General features: G+C 41.0%; 1 protein-coding gene across 1 annotated transcript; it reads right to left on the bottom strand.

Annotated features, from left to right (window-relative positions):
• Positions 1–7394: 7394 nt before the first annotated feature.
• GPRIN3 (GPRIN family member 3) lies at positions 7395–9737 on the bottom strand. Its single transcript, XM_052642348.1, has one exon. The coding sequence runs from the start codon at positions 9735–9737 to the stop codon at positions 7395–7397; it is 2343 nt and encodes a 780-aa protein (XP_052498308.1).
• Positions 9738–10519: the final 782 nt, after the last annotated feature.

The following is a 10519-nucleotide window of genomic DNA, read 5'->3' as shown; positions in this document are numbered from 1 at the left end:
AGCCTATGCAAATAAACATGCCACTAAACACACAAAACGAGTCTATGAAGCATAATAGGTTTTCCCCAGTGTTTGTCATTTCCAGATATGAAATTAGGTACTTAAAGAACAGCACTAAACCTTTGAAGCTGCTCACGTACCTGTCTGTGTCTCAAGTAAAAGATCACCTAGATTTTCGGGACTCAGTGGGGCTGGGCTTTCCTAAGCGCCAAATGTGCTGCGAGGGAGTAACACCATTAAATGAGGAGCGTCTAATCTGCTATCAATCCGTGTGAAACTGAACAGTCAAGAAAAGATGCAACTTTCAATTAGTTGTTTTAATTTGTGATTGATTTAAATGTACCACTATGAATAAAATGCATTTATGTGTGCATATATATGTGGGTAAGCTATTTACAGTTATGTATACATTTTTATGTGGAGAAAATGAAAATACACATTGATGAGCCCTTTTGAGGCTTTTGAACGACTGTTTCTTCTTCCTGCTTTCCACTGCTTTGAGAATTTAGATAATTCATACAAGGTATGTACACAATCACACCCATAGTATGTACATCCTAATCACACAACACAGAGAAGATGTGTGAGGAATGTAAATCAACCCAGTGGTCAAAGAATTGACCTTACCTGTGACTAATGGCATGGGGAATTAGCCCTGGCATATTTGGTAACAGGCCAATCTCCTGATGACTGCATTCAGCCTTTGTGACAATTATGTTATCTACTCTGGGAGATGATTAAAAGAAGAAAACAACAGCCCTTTCTGACCTTCAAAAGCGAAAGGACAAATTCTGTCACTTAACACACCTGCACACTTTTGTTGGTTTTATTCACTTTCGGCCATGTGCCTACCTGATGACAGAACTTGGCCTTAAAATGGGATGCAGCATGTTTTTTTTTTTTTCTACACATAAAAATAGAAAACCAACTGCTCACAGACTGTACATACTTACAAAATGTACTGATGTACCACAACCAGCTACAGGGTAATGCACAATGTAGTGTTTACATGTTAGTAAAGCAGAGATAAATACATTTAGAAGTTTAGTAATTGTTAGTATATTTCCTTCTTGGGTTTTCAGGCCCTGATGACCTTTCTCAAATACCTGGGAAAGGTATTTCCAGATGCCCTTAAAAGCAAGACTTAGTCTCTCCAACCCTCTAGGGAATGGGGAGTGTGAGAATAATACTGTAATCTCCCAAGGTACCAACATCAGAAATGATGGAAAACATTTTACAAAATAATTTACTCAAAGATGTGGTTAAATAAATGCTAAGAAGTCTAAATGGGTAAGCCCCTTCTGCTCATTTCATAGTTTGCTCTATACATAACACAAAAACAATAGGAGCCATAAAAAAATGTTTAACCTCTCAAAAGTTTTGCTTAAAAATAATTTAATTTTTAAAGGAACAAAGAGTAATGCTAGCAGCAAGGTCAAAAAGCAAGCTATCCTTTTCACTCCAAAATAAGCGGATGGCCTCCCATGTCTTAAAAGATCGAGAAAGAAGTTAGTGTTTCTTCCCCACTCAGTTTTCTTTAACACACTTAAATCTTTAGGGTATTTGTTATCACAACTATCATCATGCTGGTTGATCATCAGTACCTTTTTCTGAAGTGTAAAATGCTGCTTCTGCTGCTAAGTCACTTGCGTCGGAAATATGTGATCTTTATTCCAGCCAGTTGATTTCGAGCTTGAACCCAAAAGAATACTTGGTGAAGAATTAGTATTTAGAAACGCCCATCTACAACATCATATTCTGTAAGGCATTATGTCCGGCCGCTTTTGATATGAGTATTCACGTTTTAGCTTCCTCATTTGAGAACCCATTTTTTTCATAGCTAAATCTGGTTATCTTCCAGGCAAAATTAACTGAATTGATTTCTTATAGGCTAGTGTCCAGGGAGAGTAATTACTATACATTTAACCTTCCATTTCAACCACATTTCTGGTTGAAGCCGTCTTGAATTTTAAGCTAGCAAGACTCTTGGTGATTCCTTTGGTCTTGACTAATGTTAAAACACAGCTGTTAACCATATGATCTAATGTTCACTAGTGCTGTACCTCTTTATGGAGCTCCTACAGAAGTTTTTCCAGCAAGAAAGCAGAAATTATGCCTTTGCTTATTTTATCCCATGGGTTATGCTCAGTCTTCATAGAGCAAACCATAAATATATAATGGTGTGCCCATAATAGATGCACTTGGTGGTATAACTGCCTCTTTTTGGCACTTTATTGCTTGACTTTAATTTCATTATCAACAGTCTTTATTCTCAGGATGAATAGCTGAGATATCTGGGTCTTAGAAAAACACACCAAACTTGGGAATAACACCTTGTTGCACCATTCTGGCCTTCACAGTCATTTCACCAAGGCTTGCCGTTATTTAAATGTCCTTTTGATTATCACCTTGATTTACCTAACAGCCAACAGTAATTTTTCAGGGTTTTTTTGTTTTGTTTTGTTTTGTTTGTTTCTATCTACACATATATACCAATGTACTGGATTTACTTTGAGAGAGGTTATTTGGTTGTGGCAAGTGAGTAGTTTAGCTGGTGAATGTTCACAGTTAAAAGTAGCTGTAATGAACTCTGGTAGATGTCACTGATTTGTGAGACAGAATTTTTCCACTTCAGTCCATCTTCATTTATGTCCTTGGTCATTGCAAATCAAGTTTATTTCTGTAGCCAAGGAGAATTCATTTTTCCCAACAGTAGGGTAAAGTTCATGGAAATCTGTTTCAGTCTTTACAAGACTAATTTTTCCCCTTTTGCCAAAAATAATGTCTAAAATTCTGTAGATATCCTTCAGCCCATGTGTCTATACAATGACATTCATAAATTACTCAGCTGGCTTCAGAATTTCATTAAGAAGGATAAAGTTACAAAGTTGGACAGGAGATCTGGCACGTCACCTGGTATTTGCCAGGTGGCAGCAGCTGACCCACCTTTGGCGATTCAACCCAAAGGGCCACACATAGAACCAAGAACATTGCTAACAGAAAAGAAAATGCTCAGATGGGCATATAAAATAGCAAGCACTGAGGCAGAGAAGGGCAAGACTTCTGATTCACTGTGTAGACAGAACAGGGATACAGACAAGATGGCCAGTTTAGTTATCCAAGATACTGCTGAGTTCACTGCATTCTTATCACAAAGGGAAGTTCATAGGCTCCGTTTCTCAAATACCGCTTAGGACAAAGCTGGAGAGAGTAAACAGCGTCATCTCCATGGCAGCATTGTAGATGATTAGTAAATCAGACACGCAGAGGCCTACACAAGGCTACAAGTGACATTTGTGATATTCAGTAAAAACACACACACATACATACATACATATATATATATATATATATATATGCAAACCTTATCCTAATGTATTGTTTTCCTTTATACTGATTCTTAAAAAGTAGACAAGGGCTGTGGTAAATTATGTGGCACTAGAAATGGACAAATTGTTAAACACTTGCATAATATGTAGGAGGAAGAAAAGACAGTTTCTCACATTTTGGAAGCAAAACAGTAACAAACAGGATACAACAGAGGCCAAACAATTTACATTAACAGCCTACTCATATAGGTCCTCTGTAAACAAATCTTAAAGTCACATCATAGTCTAGTCTTCATGTGGTATATACAGATATTTCCCAAATGATAGGAAATCCCAGAGATGAGAGGAAGACTATCAGAATAAGCTAGAACAATAAAAACCTTAATACTCTTAGATACAACCCAAAGCAGTTTTCCTCTTCTTCTTTCTTAAGATGACAAGCTCTTATTAATAATTTGGTTCCAAAATTCAACCTCTAGGGTATATGGTACACATGCATATTCAGTCCAGTTTATTCCAGTTATGATATTTAACCTATAACACGGAGACCACTGATATCCAAAATAATAAATATTAGACCATTCTAAAGATTAAAGATCATCAGAAATCAAATTATATTCAATATAGCTGACTTGTTAAGGTAGGAAAACACAGTAATCTTTTTTTTTATAAATATTTCATTTTGGATGCAAACAAAAAAGGCTTCTGGTCCACTGTGACCTAACAAAACATTTAACATGTGCCACTGACCCAAAACACAAAGCTTAATTAGGATTTCAGTGTATGTAAAGTAGTTGGTCTGTGGCATCCAGGGTAATACTCCAGAAAGACATAATTAGAAAAACACTGAAGGCAAATAGACACATAACAGTTGAAGTGGTCACATGTTTTTCTTGTAGTCATAAAATAGAAAAATTGGTATTTAAATTAAAAATTTTCACTGGGTACACATCTTCACATGTTAAACATATGGATGGCCTAAGTCATCTCTTTTTCGCTGCTGGTTTAAAAAATATCTTATACTGATTTACTTAATAAAGTATTTCCTCCATTTATTTCAACAACTAAAATACATTTAAAAGGACCAAAAGATAACTAAAAGAAATAAGGACAAAAACAGCCTTCAACACTGTGTGTGTCATGCAGGTAACAAATCGCAGAGCAAGTTCAAAGAGTCTGCCATGTAAATTGTTTTGCAACTTCATCTGTTGAGTGAACCTAAGCAATCACAAGTGATGTCTTGAATGTGTATGCGTCATAGATCCAACTGAAAGAGTGTTTTCAAAACACAGCTTTATCCTGAGACTCTTTGGGGGATCATAATGCAGAAACACCACTGTTTTGAATAGGCTCCTGTCTTATCTAAAATCTATTTGATGAGCTATTTCTGTGACAGTTTTTTCCAGGACTTTTCCTTCCATAAGATTCAGGAAGTGAGAAGAAAGCTTTTGTAACATTGTGTGACAATCTTTAGAGTGTGGTAAAGATTGAAAGTAAAAAACTGAAGATTAAGAAGTAAAGGTTAGTTTTAGTCCCCAGAAAAACCAAAGTGACTCTAGCACACATTAAGTTTTAATTTATTGAATTTTATTAATTTGCTTCTAATGTGTGGCAACAACAATGTCTATAACTCTCTTTGGCCTCTGTTTCCTTTCACTATTTATAAATCACATGGTTACTCCAATCTCATGAAAACTAATGTTATTACCAGATGCTAAATTCTTCCTTTTTTCCCATTTTAATGCAGGGACAGCCTGTTCTAGCCAGTTCAGAGCAGAGGGTGACCTGGGCCCACCCATCTGGAGTGGGTGCTGTTGACAGCTGCCACTGTGTACAGAGGGTGTTCTCTATGTGTACACAGCACGTGTGAGGGAGACAGCCAGTGAGAGAGACAGGAGGGAGGTTAAACTCTGGCAAAGGCATCTCCTACAGAAGTGACATGAACACTGCAGCCAATGGGTATTTAAGGCCCAAAGAGTTTTAGACTCAATTCATTAATAATAATTTTGGCTGCTAATTTGATGGTAATTTCTACTCAGATAGCCTTCTTAGTAGAGGCCAACTGGTAAGAAACAAACATGTGCTTTATTTAAAAAATTCACTGTAAGTTTCAATTCTAACAACTGTAATTGCCATTCTCTGGCTCTGACTCTGAGAATGGCTCTGTGGTCTGCTTATGCACGCTTCATAGACAGTCCAGTTACTTTGAAAGAAATGGATGACTATTGACTAATTTAAGTCTGATGTAGGTTGTGGTGTTAAAGTTGAGGTATGATATCCTCCTGCAATATGTTCAGAATCTGCAAAAGAGAATCCAAATTAAAAAAAAAATAGAAACATTGCATTTACTACATAAATGGCATTTATAAATCTCTGGAGAGAGAGTACACAGCTGGACAATTCTTTCCTGGCTCATCAAGGCAGTGAGTTTAGAGAAAAGAGCCAATGCCCCTTCATCACTAACAGTGATTCTCTAAATGCAAGGCAGAAACCAACAACCTCCAGGGCTCACTCCCCTCTTCCCCTCTAGCCCCACTCAAGCCACTGTGGTCCCCCCAGCCAGTGCCCTGCACAACACTCATGGGCCCCGAGAACACGCTTCTATTATGGAGACGGGTGAGGGCTCAGCTCAAACAGGTGCCTATGTTCTCAAGGACTGCTGCTGCTGCTGCTAAGTGGCTTCAGTCGTGTCCGACTCTGTGCGACCCCATAGACGGCAGCCCACCAGGCTTCCCCGTCCCTGGGTTTCTCCAGGCAAGAACACTGGAGTGGGTTGCCACTTCCTTCTCCAATGCACGAAAGTGAAAAGGGAAAGTGGACTAAGCTCACCCAAAGTTCAAATGATGTTTTAGTAAAGGCAGTTTCTTTTAATGGGTTGGAAGGATGAGATATGACGGTATTTCTCTTAAAATTAATAGGCTTGAAGAGATTACCTTTTTACCACAGATTAGTCTTACGCAATTAGATGATATCAGTCTGCATACAAAAGCAGCAAGGGAGCTCATTTCTATTTGACTACATTTTCTATTAGAAGCTACCAAACCAAATCAAAATAAAAATACAAACTGCATCCTGTTTACAGGAGCCACAGTTAAACCTGCTGTTTTGTTACTCAGGAGACTTTCTTTTTTTCAACACAAGAAAAGGAGTGTTTGGTAATTGGCTATTTATAATTCCTTACCAGAACCTTAACATTCTCAGCAGAATGTTATTGGAGACAGCTGAACAACATAAAATTCAGTATTATCAATAATATGACAATTCTCTTCAAGAATTCAGTCACATGTATTTCCTCTTGGGCAAGGAAATATGAATTTAATCTAAGCACAATCACAGAGATGACTCTTGCCCTTAGTGGAGGAAAATGTATATACATAAATTCACGTTTTATGTGGGCAGTATTCAAATGGTTTGCTAACTTTTTTCCTAATATAACTTTCTTACATTTATTAACAGGTGTAACAAGGTTTATAAAAAGGGTTATATGCAGATGTTTACAAATATTATTTCATATTTGACATTTTATGCATGTAAGTACTTTTATTTATATCCTCTAGCCGAGGAATGAGTCAAATTTGTTTCCATTGTTTTTCCATGATATTTCTCATCACCTACTTAAATTTTGTGTGGTATCAGCATTCTTATTGCAATGGACTACAAAGTATAACTGTTTTTGCTAACAGTGTCTTTGCTACTTTTAATATAAAGCAGGGGTTTTAATGGAAATACCATAGTGTGATAAATTGAGGCAGTAATATAAAATGACACATGTGTAATGAGCATGTTATTCTAAAAACATCATATTAAAAAAAAGTGTTATTTCCTCTTAATTAAGGTTGTAAACCTTCAGTGAAGCTTACTTCTTCACTTCCTTTCAAATTGAAACAATATTTTTAATTTATGGAACCCCAAGCAAAGGACCCGCCATTGTTAGTAGCAATTTCTGTGAGTTAATGCTTTCTCTTCCTGGCCCCTCGGAAGAAAAATGAAGTAAGCTCTGACATAGACCGATGGACACCTCTGAAGCCCGTAGCAGTATCCAAGGGCTTCTGGACACGTTCCTTTTCAGTCCAGCACAGAAGAAGGAGCAGGACGAATGCAGCAGCTGGGGCGTCGAAAGTTCTGCAGCATGGACTGGAAAACGCCGTGCTGCCTGCCTTTGAGCTTTTTATTAGAAGAAGTATCTGAGGAGATGGACCTCCGGCTCTGGCCGCTTTGAGCTTTGATTAACTTCTCGTGTTCTCTGATTTGTCTTTGTAAATGGTTCTGTATGGCAACGCCCAGGGACTCCGGGTCCAGGGACGCGCCATACACCTCCCAGGTCATGCCCTGCTCGTCCCACACCACGTCCCGGACACGCTTGGACTGTTTTAACTGGAGCTTGGACTCGGCACTCAGCTGCTGCTTCTTCTCTCCTGGAGTGAGTCCCACCTGGGCGGCGGCAGCCGTCACGTTTAACTTCTGCTCCTTGAGGAACTCGCTGACTCTGCTGGCTCGGCGGGGGCTGGCTTTGACGGAGCGAGAAGGGGTCCTTTTGCCAGAGCCAGGACTAGAGTCCCCAATGGCATCCGACGGCAGGCTTAGGCTGGCAGCTGTCTTGGTCTGTCTGGTTTCTTCCCCGGTGCCCTCCTGGCTCCTTCTAACTGGGGAGGGTGTAGGGCTAGGACCTGATGCCACGCCTCCACTTTCTTGAGATTTAGGATTGAGCAGTAGGCTTTTGGCTTCTGCCCTTGCCCTCACCTCCAGGATATCGATGCAAGGAGATTCTTGTTCTTTCATTATCTGAGGAGACGCAAGCTTCTTCTCTCTTGCATCCCCTTGATTCGTGAGATCCAAGCTCCTGGACTGGTCGGCTTTGCTGGCAGGGCCACAGGAGTCGGAGAGTTTGCAGTCGGGGTCTGGTGTGTGGCCACTGGTGGTTGCCACTGCAAACGCAGATGGCTTCGTTTCACATTTCCCTAATCCATGACCTGTTTCAACCTGACGTCCTGCGCTAAGAGAAATCTGGTCACTGGGGCTAGCTTTCAGGGAGTTAGAACTCGTACCCGAAAGCTGTCTAAAGGTAAGCTCTTGCCCCGCTGGGGTCATTCCCGCTGATTTTCCGTCTTCTTTACACGTCTCCTGAGCATCACGGGATGACACGTTCACGGCTGAGGTTTTAAGGACCTCCCCCGGTAGGCTCCCTGATTTACTTTCTCCTTGGAAAGCTGCAGAAACAGCTGTAGCTGTCTGGATGTGCACCGCTGGCATGAGGTCACGGCACTGACCCGCCTCCCGGGGGGCTAGGGTGTTCTCAGAGAGCTCCAATGTGTGGTTCGCACTGCCATGGCAAATGACACGCAGCTGTTCTTGTTCGAACCGCTCTGGAGCAGGGGTTTCCTTTAAGAATGCAGCGAGGATGCTGGGGCTGGTGGATGCCGATCTGCTCTCGACACTCGCCACTGCCTGCACCTCGGCATCTTGCTGAGCCCTGGGCGGGGTTTTCTTGATCTCATTTTCAGCTTGGCTGGTCATTGTACTTGCTTCTTTAAACCTTGACACTTGAGGCTGTGCTGCCAGCGGCACCTTCTCTGGATCTGGAGGAAACATCGATCCGTTGCTAGGGAGGTGGGATGGTTGAGGAATCACCGAAGTGATGGCCTGGGTGTCTGAGGTGGCGGCAGAGGGCGGTTTGTTCCCTGAACATCCTTCTTCTTCTGTTGGAGAGCCACAGGACCTTGTCTGGGAAGTGCAGACAGCTTGCTGCCTTTCTGCTTCGGGTCCACCTACAGTAGCGCAAGTAGGACTGGACGCCCTGGCTGCTGTATCTTCAGTTTGCACCATTCCCTGCACTGTTTCTTGAGAAGGAAAATCACAGGGCACTTGATCTTTGCCACAGATGACCCCCATCGGACAACTTGACTTCTCAGGTTGCACTCCATCTGCAGTTCTCTGTGATTTCACCAGGGCATCTTCAGGCCCTGCTTGGGGACTGGCATTGGGGTGGTTACCTGGAACAACCGGGTGGATGTGTTGATTGGCTGGCATTGTAAATGTTGCACGTATTAGATCCTTGCCTGCTGCAGAACACAGGGCTGGTGCTGTGGGCTCTCTGCCCCCTGACAGCTGAGTATTGCCAGGAGAGTTGAGTGTGGGAGATGCCTTCCCCACCTCACTGACAATGTCAGGAGAGGGCATGGCTGGCTGCGAGGGCACATGCTCACCGGCCTGCATCAGGGCCTTGGCAGCTGTTCTGGGGCTGAGATCTGGCTCTGCAGGAGTGCTGGAAAGGCCATTGGTGTTCTCACACAGGACTTCTGTTTGAGGCTGGGGTGAGGCAGCCTGCACCTCTCCCAGGCCCTCTTCTTCTCCAGAAGCTGCAATCAGGGATGTTTTGGCTGATCTCAGAGGGTCAGGTACAGTCCCCATGGAATCTCTCTCCAGGAAAAACCTTGGAGCTCGCACCTGGACAGCGCTTCTATACGGAAGCAGCCGAAGCTCAAAGTGAAGATGCAATCAGGGGTGATTCCTCTGAAGGACCAATCTGTGAATCAAGGAAACAGTACCATTAATACAGTACAGTACCTGGGGGTTGAAACTATACCAATTTGTCACTTGTATAGGGTCTCACAAGCACAGGAAATCTTTTCTTTCCATAACTGTTGATATAAATGCAGATCTTGGGAAGAAAGATTATGGAAAAGTTATTTTAATTAGACAAGTATTATCTTGATATGTTAGTTTCTGCTTCATCCCATTGCTGTCTAGAAAATAGGCTTTTAACATTAATACTTACATATGCACTTGATAACTACTTCAAGTCATTGGTGTAATCTGATTTACCAGATATCAGAAAATCCTATAAAGCAACTGTAATCAAATGAATAAGTATTAAAATAAGAAATAAGCCCAAACAGATATGTAGACTAGATTGTCTTGAAATAGATCCAGATATAAAATGAGGATTTAATATATGACAAAAGAGGCATTTCAATCTAGTGACAAAAGGATGGATTATTTAATATAAGGGGCTGGAAAACTCTTTAGTCATCTGAAAGAAAAGAAAGCTCCCTCTTATACCAATTCCAAAACTAAATCTTAGATAGACTTAGAGAGATTAAAGCTTAAATTATAAATATTTAAATAAAAAATTCTGTTCAGAAAATATAGGCTCATAAATATATCTAGGAGCAAGGTAGATAGGTTTCTTT

The sequence above is a fragment of the Budorcas taxicolor genome, chromosome 6, assembly GCF_023091745.1.
Source record: "Budorcas taxicolor isolate Tak-1 chromosome 6, Takin1.1, whole genome shotgun sequence".
Taxonomy (NCBI): Eukaryota; Metazoa; Chordata; class Mammalia; order Artiodactyla; family Bovidae; genus Budorcas; species Budorcas taxicolor.
This window is presented reverse-complemented; position numbering and strand designations above follow the sequence as displayed.

Coding starts and splice junctions, on each gene's coding strand:
- GPRIN3 (XM_052642348.1), bottom strand. CDS start 9,737: ATGGGGACTGTACCTGACCCTCTGAGATCAGCCAAAACATCCCTGATT.